We start from the raw sequence: 18,895 nt of genomic DNA, 5'->3' as shown, positions 1-18,895 counted from the left end.
CCGACGGGACACGCTGAGGTCTACGTCAGAGCCACTCAGACCCTGAGGAGGGGACTGAACTAACACTGCGAACAGCTTTCCCTTTACAGTCTAGACAACAGAGAAAGTCCTGAGCTGCCTGACCCCTAAGCTTCTTAAGTCAGGACGACCCCAGGCCACAGTCACCATCTGCCATCACCAGAGTTTATACATTAAATGTAGGTTCTTGATTTCTTCCCTCACAATCCCAATGCTCCCACATACTGTAGAAGTGACTGTAAAGATAAGGTACATTGGTTCCCTCAGTATAGGTTTAAAAATAACATAACATAATAAATACATAATAACAATAATGTGCAATAAATATTGGACAGCTTAAAGGGACACTCCAGCGATTAAGTATACCATATCTATACAGTTGTGGGACTGACAAGGGAATTTCTTTTTAAGATCATCAAAATCGATGCAATAGAAGCGGAGATTCCCTGACTTTTAGTCTTATTATAGGTCGAGCCCCCAAAACTCTGGACCCTACATTTCCAACAATGTACATCAGTAGCATCATTTGTTGACTCCTGGAAAATGTTCATGTCTTTCAAACTCCACACCCCTAGTTTGTCATGCAGTCTCTCTGTTGTAAATTTGAAAATCCCTATGCAAGCCCATTCCCAAATAACCCTGGTGACATCAACAAGGTTATTTTTCAAACTTTGGGAAACTTCCTCCGGAGCCATAGAGGACATTGTTTAACTGTATTCACAAGCTGAGTAGTAAGCATATCTCTGTCAAATAATCTTAACAGTAAAATCACTGACATGCCCCTTTAAAAGGGAGTCCTTAAAAGCCTCTTTAAAAGCTGACCAACACCTTGCCTGTCTGACTTTGTGACTCTCAAGTTTGTGTTTGTAGAAATATTATGATTCTATTTTTTGAAAATTATGATAACAATGATGATAAAATAAATAACATTCATAATAATTTCATTATCACATGACTGTGCCATCTCCGCAGACATTCAAGATAAATGGGATGTTATTGATTCAGCCCTATAATTTATTCTGTAAACTAAATGCAAAGATGTGAGTGGCAAGAATAGGGACTAAAAACAAACAAACAAACAAACAAAATACAATTTGTGCTTTTATGATATTACTCTAACAATTGTTTGATAATTAACTGACCTGAAGCCATGTTCTGATTTCTTTTAAAGTATTTACCACCTCTGAATGCATCACACTTTATTATTAGAAAGATAAGAGCCCATTTAAATGCACCTTATGACACAGGGAAGTAAAACTGTGTAAGTCAACTATTCATTGCTCAGCTGATCTATGCATATATAAGAAGTATACAGAGCTTACAGATAAGGTTGTGAAATAATAGCTGTTTACCTCATTAAAAATCTACTATGTCATTAGACAGATGGGTGCTCAAAGACTATTGTTAGCACACAAATAAACCTGTGTGAGCTGTGTCAAATTGTCAAATTTACTGAGACTCCAAATCATCTGGAGGAACAGTTATTATCCCAGAGCTGTAAACCTCCTCAACAAAATCTTAATTCCTTTCCATGCCTTCTTATCTTTTTTCTCTAAACTCATATTTATATTAAATTTTTAAATCCTCCTGTTGCACGATACAGCACACTAAATCTCAGTGTACATGTACAATGGCACTAAAAGTATTCTATTCTATTCTATTCTATTGTATTCTATTCTATTCCAACCTAAATGTCTCGGCAGACGGCGCTCTAATTTTAGCAGGGGAAGGTTACCATACTGGGAGAAAGACTGGGAAGTGTGCAGGGCAGTCACATGATTGATTTGGCGGTGAACCAGTCAGAGAGACAACCAGGTCACCTCTGAAATGTTCTTACATTTGAGAACAGGAGGCCTGCACTGACAACTGTCAGAAATACAAATATGTAATAAAAATGCAGCAATTAACAAACACACAATGTCTCAATCTGTATGAAAAATAACATTTTTCAACCTGTGTTTATAACATTACAGAGAAGGTGAATGAAGGTCAGCTGTTGTCTCTGAAAAGCACAGTCTTGTCGTGCACATGTGCAAATGTAATAAGAGACTATAATGCAGAATGTGGTTATGCGGTCAGACAGGGGACAGTGGCAGTTACATAATCCTCTGACTTTCTACAGCAACCTTTGAACTCATGGTATGTAAACATGTCTACATGCTGCCCACCTTCACAGATGCTCTGCAGTTGTCCACAGTGAAAAGAGTCACTCTCACATGTCACCCTGAAACCCACCCAGAGGTCTATATTTAGTCCCCGTCCAGACTCATTAGCCTACTCTTTTATACTTTAAAGCCCAGAGAAAAGGGTGACTTATTGCTTTGACACATTAAAACTTTACTCTGATCAATAAACAAGGACTCCGATGTTTTATTTCAAGAATCAGTTGCTGCTCAGCTGCAGCTCTGATCAGGCTTTAATTTACATCTGTGGGTGTGATGCTTTTATTACTGTCATCTTGCTGCTGCTGATGGATTTCTTCTTTTGTCTACTCGTGAAACAGCAGAGACACATCTTAATTTGCTTGTAGGAGTTTAGGATATAATTTGATGCTATATAAAGTACTTTCTCACTGTTCTTAGACTTGATTGGTAACTGTGGATGTAAAAAAAAAAAAAAAAACACATTCTGGGGCATAATATGAAGAATTTGCTCCCTCTGCTGGAGTCCTTTAGAAGGCACAGAGACTGTGTTGGTGAGTCTCTGGTGACCTCTGCAGGAGGATTGGCTTGAATTGTGGTTAGAACAATGTTTAGTAATGTTTTATAGTAACAATTCATTTTAAACTTAAGCTTTAACTTTATTTTCTCCAAAAGGAAATTTGTCTTGCAACCATACACAGATTTATCCATAAGATATAGTCATCATAATAGAATAAATAAAACAGAAAATAAAATACTACAACCAAACAACAAAACAAGTGACAGAAAAATAAAACCTGGTGATCAGCCATCATCATCATCCAGCTCAATCATGAATAGTTAAAATATCATCATAATCACAGGCTTTCAGTACATTTTGGATGCATTTTAATTTCGTGTTTGATGCCCTTGACTATTTACAGCAGCTGATATGATGCAAAGATATGCCCCTGGTAACAAAAACATACAGTGAAGCTGCTTTCTGTGGTTGTGTACCCGACATGTAGAAATAACAGGTCACTATTGAGGTATTAAAAACTCACCCTTTTAGAGTTTTATTTCAAATCTGTCAATCTGTCATTACTTTCTCCAGTTCCACTTTCTGACTTTAACACTTCTGCTCAATCTTACTGGTACTATTTTAAATTTCGCTTTAATTTTTTCTTCTATTTTGTTAGTATTTATTTTTTTCACTGCCCTTTAAATTCAATAACTTTTCACTTTTAACTTTAACCTTTAAACTGTATTTTGTGGATGAAAGACACTTTTTTAGATCAAATTATTCATTCATTCATTCATTTTAATACAAAAATAAACCTTGCTTGGCACAGAACAAGCAGACCATTCAATCAAGCTACAAAGCTTTAGAAGTTGATTAACAAGAGGAACCAATAGGATTCCTCTATAGAGTGACTGTAGGCGGTACTTCCTGGTGGAAGAGCGTTATGTAGCTGTACCGGAATGAGAGCTGTAGTAGAGGGCACTTCTTTTCGTTAACAACAAACGTCTAATTCAGCACTATAAACAGTGTGGGGATTGGTTGGACTATGCAGACAGCAATGAGGTCGTTCGTTTTTCAGTATCCTAAAACTATTGCACTCGTCACAGTAACAGGTAAATTATTTTTGCTCACCTTCAGTTTCTTAGTGGAAGAATATATGTTATTTTAAACGACTAGCTCTCACAGTCTGTTCATACCTGTTCACTAATGGCTGATAATATGCAGCATAGTCAGTATGTTTTAGTTAATGGCATTGGCATAATTCCCCTGATTGTTGTTTATATGGTCACGTGGTGCAAATTTGACAGCTTTATCCACTGTATGCTATAGATAGATAGATAGATAGATAGATAGATAGATAGATAGATAGATAGATAGATAGATAGATAGATAGATAGATAGCCCTGACATACCATTCATTTTTCAAGGATAAAAACAAAATAAAGCTTAAATTTCCATTTTGATATTCTTATGGAAGGGATGTCAAGTCAGGTTAAAACACATGCAGTACCAAAACAACTTGGAAGACAAGACTGACTTATAACTAGGTCAAACAGATTTTCACAGTGGCATCTTAAAATTGCCTTTAAGATGTCGTGATTAAAAAAACAAAAAACAAAGGTAAAGTAAATTATTATTTTTGAACCAGTTTCACCGCCAGTAATTTTTACATAATGAAAAATGACTGAGATGATTAACTAATTGTCTAAATAGTTCCCTTTGTTGTGTGTACATTTTAGAATATTTTGGTAGAAGTTGTAAATGGTTTACTTAGGTCTCCATTAGGTGGAGGGGGTTGTGATTGCTGGAGATGAATAATTTTAACTGTGTGGCCTTTTTATTAATTTTTTTCTAACAGGAGTTGGACTTTTTGGTGTGAAGAAATGGATGGCAGGTGGAGTATGTCGCAGCAAAGCCCGGCTGGATGGGAAGGTCGTCTTGATCACTGGAGGCAACACTGGGATTGGCAAAGAAACAGCTGTTGACCTGGCTAGAAGGGGTTAGTGACTAATCTGGGTTTTGTGTTCTTGCCTTTAATAACTAATTTAATATAAAACATAAAAGTTCTTGCTGCTGTGTTACAGGTGCGAGGGTCATTTTGGCCTGTAGAGACATGGACAGAGCTAATAAAGCTGCAGAGGATGTGAGGAAGAGGAGCGGAAATGACAGTGTGATTGTCAAAAAGTTGGATTTGGCATCTCTGCAGTCAGTACTACAACTAGCCAAGGATGTCCTTGCAAGTGAAGCGCGACTGGATGTTCTCATCAATAATGCAGGTAAGATGTATAAATCCCATCTGACCTCTGACGGTGTGATAAATCATATTCCAACAGCTTTAAAACAGTACACAGTAATTACATGAACAGGTAAGGTCAAACAAACTTCCACTGATATTCTTTCCCTTAGGTGTTATGAGCTGTCCAAAGTGGCAGACTGAAGAGGGTTTCGAAATGCAGTTTGGCGTGAACCACTTGGGTCACTTCCTGTTGACAAACTGTCTGTTGGATCTGCTGAAGAAGTCCGCTCCGAGCCGCATCGTCAATGTCTCCAGTTTAGCTCATGAGAGAGGTGCAGTTTTTCTGTTTAAATGTTGTTTTTTCTTCTCTCATTAATGTCATCCTTTCAGTTGAATTTAATGTTTAATACAACATCTGTGAAGAAGTGTGCTCTACTTTCACTCAACAGGTCAAATCTATTTTGATGACATAAATCAAGACAACGAATACCGCCCTTGGAAAAGCTACTCACAAAGTAAACTAGCTAATGTCCTCTTTACAAGGGAACTGTCCAACAGACTACAAGGTACTGAAACCTTTTATATCTCACACTAGACGTTATGTAGGATTTAAAAAATTGCATCTACGCCACTGTCAACTCTTTGATTTATGCTGTTGTGAATAAGGTGAATATATTATGTCCAATGTCTTGTCATTTTGCAGGTACCGGAGTAACGACATACAGCCTCCACCCTGGAGTGATCCGGACTGAGCTCGGCCGGCACTTCTGGCCCACAATGCCCCTGTGGAAGAGAGTTGTATATACCCCACTCATGTTCCTCATCAAGTCTCCAACAGAAGGGGCACAGACAACCATCTACTGCGCTGTGGAGGAAAGTTTGCAGAATCAGAGTGGACTGTACTACAGGTCAGTCATCGAACAGAGGTTGGACAGTCAATATCAGTGCAGTACATTGAGATATAGTGTCATTCATGGCTGTGTGGCGGCACAAGGACAGAAATAAGCTGCTCTTAACTAACTTAATTCCCTCTTGTGTCTGTGCACAGTATTCTTATGCTAAATTGTTGTATAACCACAGGTCAAATTTAAGAACATATACCACATACATATAGTATAGCATATAGTTTATAGTAGCTGCATTGAATTTATTTTATTTTTGGCCACTTGGAGGCAGCGGAACAAACTGAAAACACAATATTGGAATATCATCGCCTTAAATTGTTATAGCAAAGCGATATTTTGGCTGATAGTTGCCTGTTTACACACCCAGTAGACACGGTCCAACACCTGATACATGTAGGTCCAATACTCACCCTCATTGTAGCTCTTTCTTGCTCTCAATTCACTCTTGATGGAAATATCTGTCTCTTTAGGTGCCATGCAATTCTGCACCACGTTCACCAGTGTTCACCAGCTGGTTGTTAACTTTGAACTGCTAAACTTAGTAATGGACAGGTAGTGCACAGCGGGTTTATCAGAGCTTTTGAGCTGAGAACAGCTGCCTACTACAGATGGAAACTAAGTTGATGAGAGCATGGCTGCAGGCTGGAAAACCAAAACACCGATCCACAGAACTGAGGGACCCCTTTCACATACTATACAAAAATAAATTGATCTATTGATACCGTAAAAATATTGATTATTGCAGCTCTAAAACTAGTTTTTCAGCACAGGGATACTTTTCAAGACAGGACCTTAAGATAAGGTAATAATAGTAAGAACCTAATTTTGTTAGTGGATATTGTGCTTTAGTAATGCAAACAGTGAACCTTGGTCAATAGGGATCTGGAGCCTTCAGGCGGTTGGCCACTTTGCCCAGTCGGTAATCCTGATTTGGCAGAAGGGGTATTTCCTTCTTATACAAACTCTGAACTGTTCTGCTTTCTAGCACTTCATCCATTTACTTGTGAATGACTGTTTGACAATTAAGCATCAGTGCATGAGTTCATTTTGCTCTGCAGGAACTAAAGAAAGACTCTTTTACACCTTTTGTATTCACACATTTTAATCTTTACTGTCTATTAATCTAAGAAATTGAAAGTTCTTTATAATCGAGTGAATAGATACAAAATCCTGATTGTTTCCTGCTTTTTGGAAAATTATTTTGCTGGCTGTGGTACATTTTTTTCTTAATAGGGAGGAAAAGATGTTAATATATTGCTTATCACAGAATTAACTGAATTAGCATCATCTTGGACAAAATTGCAGTGTTAGTGTATTATAAGAAACCCTGTGATTTCCATCCTCTTTCATCATGATAACTTGTTCCTGTGACTGATTCGGCACAGTAGGAACAGGTCGAGTCGTGTGTTTAACTCTAAATTCTGTGCTGATTACAGCGACTGCGCCCCTAAAACAGCAGCCCCCCAGGGTCTGGATGATGAAGCTGCCAAGAAGCTGTGGGATCTGAGTGCCTCTATGGTTGGTTTGACATAATCACAGTGACATCGATGATGATGACGATGATGATGATTGTCATTATCACAGTACCAATGGACTTCCAAGTGGCCTGAGGAAATACTGGTGCTCGTTCTAATGAGCATCTGTGTGGCTACTAGCAGCTGAGCTCCTGCTTAATGTGACAAATGAATAAATAAACAAACACCAGATATTCACAAGTCATAGACATTTATTCAGAATATACAACAAACTACTTGCAAAAATACTATCGATTAACTTATGTTTTCTTTTCCTTAAACAGAAGCAATGCTTCACAGGTAGGTTACATGGAAGCTGTGTGATCTTTAGTCTCGATTGCCATTAGCGTGAAATGACATTAAAATCGACAAGTTTCACCAATGTCTCAGTTGACTAAGGGCTGGAATGTCATTCAGTGTTTCATTAATTCATCATATAAGAATTTCATGTGCTTTGAAAGTTTTTCTTAACACTGTTAATAGAAACTTTTTGAGTTTTTTTTTTCCTTCTGGGCAATAAAGTGCGGTTATACATAGCCCATTGGTTTACCTGTTTCTTAAGGCATATTGTTCATTCATTCACATCACATCTATTCTGAGTCTTCATTTTGTTCCATGTGAAACCAACAATATTGAAATAAAACACATTTTGGTTACATCATCATGAATTAAAAATGGTCTTAATACACAAAATGTATCTGTCCACTCCTTTTTTTTAGGTTTCTTTATCCTGAAGGCACTTTGTACAAATTTGCTACAAACAGTCAAATTTCATCTTACTCAAAGCTACATCTTAGACAAGTGCATCACATTTTTTCTTTTCAAAGAAAATCCATTAATGGTGCTAATTACATATGCACAAAGGGCACCCAAGTGGCCTGATGGCTACAAATACACAAAATACCCTGTGTGTTCCCTACACATTACATTATCATGTAAGAGCTAGTTCAGAGGAAAAGTACCATGTCTTGGCATTTACATTCAAAACTGTAATACATAAACAGCAGATTTTGTCAAAAGATAATAATCCATAAGGTTGGGTGTAACACCGGGAGGAAATCTATCTATATTGCTCAGTTTCAATATGTATGTATATACACACACATATATATATATATATATATATACATATATATGTATATATATATATATATACACATACAGATAGATATAGATATTAGAAAATATACATTATTCAACATCTAGATGGCTATGAGTGAACTGAACCTATGGGCATACTTCCTGACAATTTATGGTGTTAACATTTCTACTCCCACAGTATGTGCTGCATAAACACCATCACAGACTAATGAGCCAGCTCTTCAAAATCAGAAAGCTGTTTCATCTGCTCCACTTGCATAGAGTGCCTTCTCACAAGTTTCTTCTTGGACTTGAGGCCACCTCTCTTTGGTGTGTTTGGTGCTACTGGAGCTATAGATCTAATACCTGTGGCCAGAGGTGAGGAGGGCTTGCTACAAGCCCCGATATCAGGGATGGGAGGGTTGGGGTTGACATTGAGAGGGGGCAGGTGGCCGGGCCTGGTGTGGGAGATGTGGTCCAGCAGCAGCGTGCCCGAGCCTCTCCTCTCCAGGAGGCCAGGTGCACGCCTGCGTGCTGAGCTGGGAGAGGATGTGCTGGCATTGCTGTCAAGAGATTCTCTGGAGCTGGTCAGCATCGCTAGTGGAGAAGTGTTTAGTTTTCTTCGCTCCACTGGGACTTTAGGAGAGTCTAACATCGCAGAGTCTGCATAGAGCTGCGAGTCTGAGTCATAGTGATCGTTCCCCAGACGTCTCCTATGCATTGTGTCTCTCAGACTGGCTAGTCCACTGCCGCTGCAGCTGCTGCTCTCCTGCTCTGTGGGTACGGTACTGCGCCGTGCCAGCGGCTGGTGCTGGCCTAGAGATCTCTCATATGATGCTTTAGATGTTGGAGGAACTGATAGTGAGGTTGTCATTTTGCAGGGCTGTTCACCTACAAGTGGGAATAAACTGTCCTTCCCATCCACACTGTTCTGTCGAGATAAAGCTGCTCTCTTACTCAGAGAGAGTCCGTTTACCCCTGTGACAACATCCTCATCAGAGCTGGCTTTCTTGCTCTCCTCATGGGCGGCGGCTGCAGCCAGGACAGAAGGAGCAATCAGCCCCCAAGGCTCCGACTGCAGCCTTTTCAGCTGAGGCAAGCGTGCACGTTTGGGGTTCGCAGGCCGCCGTGTTGGAGATGTGGGCCCGTTGGCAAGCTTGGCAGCTGAACTGGATGTTTTCAGCTTCGTCTGGAAACTGAAGACTGTGTTTTGTTGCTCTTGCTCAGGTGTGGGAGATGCAGTAACATCAATATCAGAGGGAGAGGTGCAGTATGCTGGAGGGGACCTCTCATCCAGCTCTGGTGACGGGGGGACATTTAGGTACTGTTTGGTAGTTTTAGTACCAGATGGTGACTTGTCTGTGGTGATTATGATGACCTCCTTCCCTTTAGCTTTGCATGCATCCAGGAGCAGTTTTAGTGTCTGCTTATCATCTGCATTGATGGCGTAGACCAGGGCTGAAGCTCCACTCCTGTCCTCCAGACTGGGATCAGCTCCGTTGGTCAGCAGGTGATCCACCACCTCGTGTCCAGCCTTGTGGATGCAGGCGTGCATTAGAGCTGTCCTACCTGTCTTGTCCTGTATGTTGGGGTCTGCTTGGTTGTCCAGCAAATATTTCACCAGCTTTGACTTACTTACACTCTGCTGGTCAGTGTGTGTGGACATGCACGCCACCATGAGCGGTGTCTCTCCACGCTCATTGCTCTCGTTGATATATGCACCCCCTTCCAGCAGGAGCCGGGTGAGTCTCAAGCGTCTGAGCCATACTGCCTTCAGGAGTGAGTTTCCATCAGTCCGCAGCTCCAGTATATCTGCCATCTCCCAGCCAATCACAGATCTTCTCAGTGTTGAACTTACAGCTCACAGCCCTTTGAACAAATCAGTGAAGTAGTTCAGCTTACACCACAAAATCTTTGTATTGTCACATTCAAGATTGTGTTTGTTCCTCTAATTTGCCAAACCATCACCACCAGCAGGTGGCAGTCTGTTACTACATAAAAGTTAAAAAATATAACTTACAATTACAGATTTCTGATATGGAAATATATTCTTTATTTAATAGTTCGGATGGAGATAATATGTGCAAAATGTAGTGGAAACTAATCATTCACATGGCCAAAAATCAAGTGCATGCACCGAGACAGCATGGTAACAGCACCTGTTAGATTCACAAACACTATTGATGGATGATCAGGCAATAATATTTGGATATCAAAATCAAAGTTTATGTATGCAGCATTGTCAGAACAGCAGCTTCCTGGTGTCCTTTTCCATTATATTTATGGGAGAGGGACGAGCGACGAGCAAACGCATCCACAAACCAATAAGTGCGTAAAAACACCAGCATTGTTCATCTTTTTATTCGAACAAAATCCGTCTACGAGATTGCACGTCAGATGGATTTTTATATTAAATCTTAATTTGAAATACTGACAATATAAACATCAGTGCAGACAGGCGACGTGAAATAAGAGTCGCTGTCCATGGTTCTCATTTTGAATAACTTGGCGACAGAGGCGCGCTCCATTACACATTGTAGGGTTGGTCATGTCATTCTCTGTTCAATTCTGCATGTGAAATGTTATTTATAATGTAAATATTGATTTTCAAACATTATCCATAGATTGTATGTTATGTATATTGTAAGAAGTTCATCCAGTTATACCAGCCTCCTTTAAGATGAAAAGAGCAGCGACGCAAGAAAACGACTTAAAGTTGAATTAATTTACCTTAGTTTTCAATCATTTTGTTGTTGAATAATTTCGCAGAGCAACTTAAGCGTCTGCTAATTCTCTTACCTGGTCGGAGGAAAGGCTTTCCATGCTCAAAGTACCAAGTGTTTGTCTCGTAAAAGGGGAGAAATCGGGGTAAAATTAATTATTCAAGACAGAAAGTTTGTTGCAGTTCTTCGCAATAGCCCTATTTTTCATCCGTGACGGTTCCCATCGATGCGTCCTGGTTTAGGTTACAGGGTGCCGTACCTTTCTGGCACCATAGCACAGGAGCTGTGAGGCTTTTGTTATGGAGGCACACTACATCAGTCCAATGGGGAGTATTCCTTTCACTGCGCACTCAAGGATCACAACCTGGAGACGCTGCGGGTTATAAATAACTTACTGTCTTGCTTGTTGAATGAAACGTGTATTCTCTTGACGTCAGAGTCGACCAAAATAAATTGCGTCTGATGAAAACCTCTGTCCTGATCTTCCTATATCTGCAGGACACAAACAAAACGACATGTAAATGTTGTCTGTGTGTGTGTGTGTGTGTGTGTGTGTGTGTGTGTGTGTGTGTGTGTGTGTGTGTGTGTGTGTGTACGTGTGTGCGCTTAAATTTAATCATTTCAAAAGGACAATTTGTAAATGAAAGCACAGTTGGGCCTACACATAATGGAAATGAGGGGATAGCAGTTTTGCAGTGGTTGCTGGTTACGCAGTTTTTTTTTGTTTTTTTTTAAATTTGGGAAGCCATGCCTCAGATAGTGAGTCTGCGCTATAAATAATCTTTAATCTGTCAGCAGTGTGGAACATCAATGCCTGTTGTTAGAGTAAAGGCAGGACTCCTACCTGCAATGCACTAAAGGGCATAGCTAAGACAATTCAGCTGGGAAAATGTGAAAGAAGAAATTTGCTCTGGATCACCATCACACTATAGGAAATGCCAATAAGTCACATTCATGGGGCTTTCTTACATATTAAAATCAGCTGTCATATTTTCTAAACAGTGATTATTTCAGTTCATAATTTGTGCTCATTTATGCAAATCTCCAACCAGCTGTGTCTCTGAGTGGCAGCTTTCACTGCTCAATAAATTAAGAGACAAAGCAAAAACATTTCACACCTATATATATTTACTGCACAATTAAAGAGGCCAAAACTTGTAGCAGCCATCACAGCTATACAGCCTAATAGGGACATTTCTATTTTTAGGTTGCTATGAGACAGCACAGAAGCAGTTTCTAATGAGAACAGTGATGTTCTCAGCCCTGCAAGGAACAGGTACATCAGACATTTTACATTCCATCAAGGACCGGGAGGCTTTTATGGCATTTACTCAAATTCTTTTTTCTTTTTTTTTGATGATGGTGTCTTTTTTCACACTTACACAAGTAAGCCACAACCACCACAATGTTCGATCATTAGTCCTCTGACCCCTGCTCTTTTCCTCTGAGACTGGGACTAATCACTTTATTACCCATCCAAACACTTGACGTCTAAGGACTGGAGTCGTCAATGCTGGCAGTGATTTCTCACCTGTGATTGCCTTCTCAGCCCGTGGGGACATGTTGTTTACAAGGCACATGGAGAAGGTGGTTTTTTAAAATAGCACATACTGTAGTCACCAAGTCAAACGAATGTGTCCTCTCCCATTCAAGAGGCATTATGATACAAATGTCTATGCAAAGATCTGGTCTTGATTTGGTCAAATATGTTTATTTGGTCAAAGTAAATGAATGAAGGCTTGTATAAAATATTGTTTTTATATCTAGAAGAGGACAGTGACTATTCTAAGTATCAAACAACTTGATGAAAACTGTGATATATGCCTCCAAATTCATAGTTTTTATTATAACAACTGAGGCCCAAAGTGCATCAGTTATGCCATTTGAATTTTGGTGCACTTGACTGGAAATAACCTGTATCATGGATAGACCTTCTGTCCACAGGGACATGATGGACCAGAGACCAGACAAGGGCCAAAGTTCACTGGTTTAGACACATTCATTAGCACGGGAAGCCAGTGGGACGTCAGCAGTCCTCATGCAGTATGATCTTTGCCCCAATGCTGCTGTCGTTGGCGGTATATTAAAGGGAAAATAAATAATTAAAGTGGAGAGAATAAGCGCTGTCACCCCTGGGAGCAGTTTCCATTTTCAGATATCTTACATCGCAGCTGCTGCTCTTCCTCCCCTCACATCTAAATATAACCATTTCTTCTGTCTGCATTGTGAGACTTTTACTCAACAGACTTCAGTAGCTCTGCGACTATTTATAGATCCTGACAAAGTACATGTAAAAGTTATCAACAGTCATCAAATTTAGAGTCAGTCTCCTGAAGTAGTCAGCAGCAGGAAACGTGATGTCTAGCATTCACTCGATAACTAATGTCAACATTCAAGAAAAAAAAGAAATGGCAATGGAAATGGATTGAAATACAATGAAAATATAAATAAGTGGAAAAGAATGTATGAAATCTGGAATTGATTACCCTGATGCCAGACCCTGAATTGGCCACCATGTCTATTTTTAAAATCTTATGTTGACTAAATGTCTGGCTTCACTCGCTTATCAGAGGATGGTGGGAAATTCAACAATGATGTCAGCCAAGTTTTAAAAAATAAAGTTCTGCTGATATGTCACCCTCTTTATATTTTTAGACTTTAACCCTTACAGTCCCATGCTACTTGCATTTGTCTGACTCTCCAAGTCTCTTATTACCTTCAAATATGGATGTGCTGCTTGCTGTCTTTTTCAGCATAACCAAGGGTGATGGGTTATATATATGTGTGTAGATTTTAAGTCTGCCTAGAAAATTTCTGTAAAAAAAATACATTTTATCTGAATTCTGAAGGTGTTAGATATGACAGCTCATTGCAGCATCAGTGACATCTGTGAAGTATACATTAATTCATCAGCAAGCCTCACTTAAACAGTGGCTGATTTGGTCAAAATCTGGCAGAGAGTGAGACAATAAGATTGATACCACTGTCATGTCTGTGTGCTAAATATGAAGCTACAGCTATCAGCTGGTTAGCTTAGCTTAGCATGAAGACTAGAAACAAGGGTTTGTCTTTTTTTAAATCTGTGCAAACCCATAGTGTAAAAACGACAATATGCGTTTTACAGGGGCTTAATTGCCAAACTATTTCTTGGTCAAGACGCATACCTCATAAAATGTAAATTTGTTGTTTTTACACTTCGGTTTGTGGATTTTTGTGGCTGTTTTCAGTCTTTGTACTAAGCTAAGCTAACAGGCTGCTGGAGGTGGCTTTATATTTAGCATACATATATCTAACTCTTGGCCAGAAAGCGAATACACCTCTTTCCCAAAATGTCAAACTTTTCCTTTAAAAGACTGAAGACTGAAGAGGATAGATTTTTGATACACACTGATTGAGATCGGAAAACGGTGTGTATCTGAATCTGAATTGAGCCCAGACCACATCTCCATTGCTCCATTGTAGGACTGATTTGGATTTCTTCTTTCATAAGATATCTGCTGCTGTCATCTTGACTTCCCCATTTACATTTCGACACGTTTTTCCATGGTGTATATCCTCTGTTGCTGTGGTGCTGTTTGTGTTTCTTCCTCTGTGCTGGTTGTCTCTTTAAAGACTGAGTTTGACATTCTCATGGCATTTGGTGTCTCTGCGATTGTATCAAGCGAATGTGTGGGCTGCGACAGCAATGAACTGGCACGAACCCTGCTGCAGCTTTGCACCGGACGGCTTCATGCCGCCCTCCTACCTCGGCAGATTTAAGAAAATGCCTCCAGTGCAGCTTAAAAACCTGCCACCCCTCACATATGCTGCAAGTGATTTTTTTTCCCTCCCTCATCCACCCTTGATTATATCCCATGAAGTATAACACATTTTCAACACTTTGATCTTTTCATATTGAGAAGTGTTACTTTCTCATACTTGAAATCTTGAAATGGTTCCACTCCTCTTCTGCCTCCTTCCCCTTCATCACTCCCTCTGTTCTTTCACATCTCACAGTGCAAACCAACACCTGCCCTTCTGGCAGAGCAGTAATTGAGTAGAGCATTATTCAAGAGCATTATACAGGCAACAGTTTTGCTGGCTGATCATTGTGTATGTCGGCCGTATCCTAGGAGATTGGTGCATATCTAATAAGGAGTTTGTTACTCATATTGCAGAGTAGGCACTTTGATGTCGTCCGTGTTGAATTTTCTGTTTTAGCTCAACATCCTCCTAATGAAGCAGAGGGCTTTTTGCTGCAGAATTGGTTGCTTATCAACTCTACATCCCACTTATTAGGAGTTGTTGTTGAGCCTTTAATTGGATATTGGAATAGACACCTTTATGGTTGTCCCCTAACCCTTATAAAGTGGTCAAGATATATCCACAGATGACAGTATTGTTAACATTATCAAAAATTTTACCATCAATATCCAAACCGAGCACTCATTCTCTCCCACTCTCTTGTCATGTTTCTTGATCGTTTTTCTTCCCTGTAAGTGTTTCGACAATTTTTCTGGTGTAGTTTCTGGCAAATTTTTTGATTCTGTACAGCAGCCTCACTAACTACAAAATTAATTAGTTGTAAAATTGATGTTTTGGTAGGATCCGTCACACCTCTGTTCACACCACCAAATCAAAAGCTTACCGATGCGTCTGCCCCCCATCGAGCAGAGAGCAGAAACTCTCGCTGCTATCAAATACATTATCTAATGAAACCCTGCAGAGTAAATACACAGCCATCAATACACGTCCAAGGAAACCTATCTGTGTATCATTACTGGGCATTCAACAGCTTTCGGTTTAAAGATTTTTTTTTTCTTCTAATCCATTTAAATATCAGCACTAGTCACTGAGTGATTTATGTAGAATAAGGCAGGAAAAAAACAACTGTATCTGTCAGAAGTTTGGGTCTGTCGGAGTATGTGGGTACATCAGCGTGGATGAGTGGAAGTTCTGACAGTGAGTTAGAGAACTTCACTCTGCTCGTGGTTCACACCCCTGAGACTGTGACGTCTTTGACACCATGAGGCACTCTGACCAAAATACACCTCCTCTGCAGCACAAGGTGGAGAAAGAGCTTTTTCTGTGTCTGTTGTTGTCGGTGACGTCAAATTATTCCTGTCCATCCTTGAGGATGTCAGGGCTCATCTGCAGAATCAGACATGACAGGACCAAACAGGATCAGCTTGGCCTCTGCAAAATGAGTCCTCTCTAGGTGACAAAACTAACAATAGATCTGAAGCCTCATACACATGGCTGCAAGGCAGAATACCTGCCACCTATTAATTTAAGACTGAATCATGCTCCACTGGGTACATCCATAATTAATCACTGAGCAACTGAATCAACCGTATCAGGATATAGTAGGCTAAATTTTACATCTCTTTATACATCTCCTCTAATAAATTTAAATAAGTGTTTGTTCAGCTATAACAGCTCCAACAATAAAAGGCTGGTGAATGGAGCATTTGTTTAGAGAAATGATTGTACCTGGTTCCTAATAAGAGACTGTGGAAGACAACACGAGCCTGTTGCAGCTGGGTCTGATCGGCTGTGTTAGGAGGTGGGAAGAGCTGGCAGGTACCAGAGGACAAACACAAGTCAGTAATTATTGCTGGGTGCTGTAAGAAAGGTGCTGTGAGACAGTGAAAGCTGTCACACCGAATACATTCCAACTCCTCAGAGACTAGCTGCTCTTACACGCACTTTCTGATCTGCTCTTCCATAAAGCTTGCACATACAGGTTGTTAAATAAGGTCGAGTCATCTTCAGCCATGCTAGCATCTCTGTGAGACTTTGCGCTAAATGCGAACATTTATATGCTTAAATGTTAACAGTGACAAAGTTAACATGTCTGTGTTTAGCAGTTAAGTTTACTATATTCATAATCTTATTTGTAGCCTGTTAGCATGCTGACATTTGCTATAAACCAAAGTACTGGACCAAATAAATGGCGCTCAGTGAAAAGTCTGGGGATCATTTAAGTTACAGTTCATCCTGGGGCGATGTCATCCCAGATTGACTGTATGACATTGCCATTCAGTCATTGATAGTCATGTCAATAAGCAGGCATTGATCTGAATTAACCTAAACAAAGTTTTTTTTATGTCAAATGACTGCATGAGGCGAACAAGAACTTTTAAAAAGCAATCAATCAGCTTCCTGGTGTTGAGAGCATAGTATCACCTGCATATCCCTCACGCTCTCGGTCACTCTAAATCTGAGAGCTTTAGCTGACACAATTGGCAGAGCTATCTTTGTTTGTGTCCTGCTGTTTGCACACACAACCCAGGCAGGAGTGGTATCACAGTGTCCAACAGGAGGCAGAGCCAGTGAGGGCTCTCTCTGCATGAATCACAACTCTCCTGGTTTTTAATCCCTTTTCCTCTCTGATTTCAATTCAAAACAGCCATGACAACAATACACAACCACAGTGATCTGGCTGCTAGCCTAGTAGCAAAAATGCTCAGAGCAAGGAAGATAATAGACATAATTAAAATACATTATGCTCAGTTAAAGGAAAGCGAAAATTCATCTACACTCTGGTTCCCAGTGTGCTCATGAGGCCCATAGCACTGAGATCTCTGCTAGTGCTCCCCTGGGCCAGGAGCTCTCATACCTGACTGAGCAGATTGAGATAAGAACCAGTTATCTTTGCCTCACAGCACTCCACATCCCAGAGGAAGATCACCTCTCTAAGCAGTCACAGCAGCCTGGGATTCAATCATACTAGAATAGCACCATTTACTCTTTGTCTTTCTAACTTCCATCTACAGTCACTTTAAAAGCAAAAGTGGACTGAAAAGTCATTAATTGTTAGCAATCACAGAAGAGGGTTTCAAAAAAGAGTGCCAGCTTTAAGAGCTTAAATCCGTTTTCTGCCCAAATGATCTGTAGGTAAGATGTACAGTATTAAAATCCACGCTGCTTGCAGTTTGGTTAGTAGTTCAGGCAGGTGGTTTCAATCGTAAAACAACGTTGTGAAATGTCTTGTATTCAGTTAGACCAGTGCTTGATTGTGTCATCCAAGGTGCAACAGATACTGAACTGCTCCTTCATACTTTATGCACCTTCAGCTATGATGTATAAAAGCCTGGAGTTAAGTATTAAAAAGAGGACCCCACCCGTTTAGTATTGCATTCCTATAACATGGTGGGAGAGAACTTCATTTCCCACAATGCAAATCAACCGTCCACACACAGATTTGAGTTGAGGTCACTTCTTTCTATCTCTTTTTTCTTTTTTTTTTGTACTCACACCCAACCAATGTCTGTCAAAAACTTCACACAGCTCCCTCTGGAGCCACAAAAGACTTTATACAACTTTTTTTCCACATATATAGTAGTACTCATCACCCAACACCTGTAAACAAACTTTGATGTGTAACATTAAAGTATCTTCTCACCACTCTCTGAAATCCTGAGATCCCTGAGATCCCTTTAAAGAGGACTTGTCCTGAATAACCAAACAACACCTTAGTAGTATGGTGTTGGGAGTCTAGTTTGTTAATGTTAACCACTGACTGTTGCACAGACACTTACAGCATGGCCAGTCTTCATTATGTACATTTTAAAACAAAGAATCCAGACTAGACTGCTGTGCACAGAAGTCTGAAATAAATTCAAATAAATAAATAAATATCTTGTGTCATACAGTATAAGTCTAAAGAATGAAACGACACAGAATATGACAAGCAGCTTAGACCACATGGAGAGTCAAAGCAGCGATGGACGTGAAGTACCACACTAAATCTGTGAAACCCATTACTGTTTTAGCCATGCTTCACCATTAAAG

The 18,895-nt window shown here is 39.9% G+C and overlaps 2 protein-coding genes across 2 annotated transcripts; one reads left to right on the top strand and one right to left on the bottom strand.

Annotated features, from left to right (window-relative positions):
* The first annotated feature begins 3,605 nt into the window (after positions 1 to 3,605).
* On the top strand, positions 3,606 to 8,009 carry LOC111666917 (retinol dehydrogenase 13-like). The gene is made up of 7 exons (XM_023422441.2): positions 3,606 to 3,773; positions 4,520 to 4,660; positions 4,746 to 4,937; positions 5,068 to 5,229; positions 5,347 to 5,463; positions 5,601 to 5,805; positions 7,239 to 8,009. The coding sequence occupies exons 1-7, from the start codon at positions 3,707 to 3,709 to the stop codon at positions 7,333 to 7,335; spliced, it is 981 nt and encodes a 326-aa protein (XP_023278209.1). The 5' UTR covers positions 3,606 to 3,706; the 3' UTR covers positions 7,336 to 8,009.
* A 529-nt stretch (positions 8,010 to 8,538) lies between these two features.
* ankrd34c (ankyrin repeat domain 34C) lies at positions 8,539 to 10,261 on the bottom strand. The gene has a single exon (XM_023422649.2). The coding sequence runs from the start codon at positions 10,213 to 10,215 to the stop codon at positions 8,623 to 8,625; it is 1,593 nt and encodes a 530-aa protein (XP_023278417.1). The 5' UTR covers positions 10,216 to 10,261; the 3' UTR covers positions 8,539 to 8,622.
* Between the last annotated feature and the right edge of the window lie 8,634 nt (positions 10,262 to 18,895).

This window comes from Seriola lalandi, unplaced genomic scaffold (assembly GCF_002814215.2).
Source record: "Seriola lalandi dorsalis isolate HSWRI2012SDOR001 ecotype SW California unplaced genomic scaffold, Sedor1 jcf7180002054682, whole genome shotgun sequence".
NCBI lineage: Eukaryota > Metazoa > Chordata > Actinopteri > Carangiformes > Carangidae > Seriola > Seriola lalandi.
Note: the sequence above shows the minus strand (reverse complement) of the source record. Positions and strands in the feature narration are given on the sequence as shown.

What these genes read in the sequence shown, in the direction of transcription:
- LOC111666917 (XM_023422441.2), top strand. Translation starts at nt 3,707, where the DNA reads ATGCAGACAGCAATGAGGTCGTTCGTTTTTCAGTATCCTAAAACTATT. An exon ending in CAGTTTAGCTCATGAGAGAG is followed by an intron (nt 5,230 to 5,346) that starts GTGCAGTTTTTC and finishes TTCACTCAACAG; the next exon opens with GTCAAATCTATTTTGATGAC. An exon ending in CAGAGTGGACTGTACTACAG is followed by an intron (nt 5,806 to 7,238) that starts GTCAGTCATCGA and finishes TGCTGATTACAG; the next exon opens with CGACTGCGCCCCTAAAACAG.
- ankrd34c (XM_023422649.2), bottom strand. Translation starts at nt 10,215, where the DNA reads ATGGCAGATATACTGGAGCTGCGGACTGATGGAAACTCACTCCTGAAG.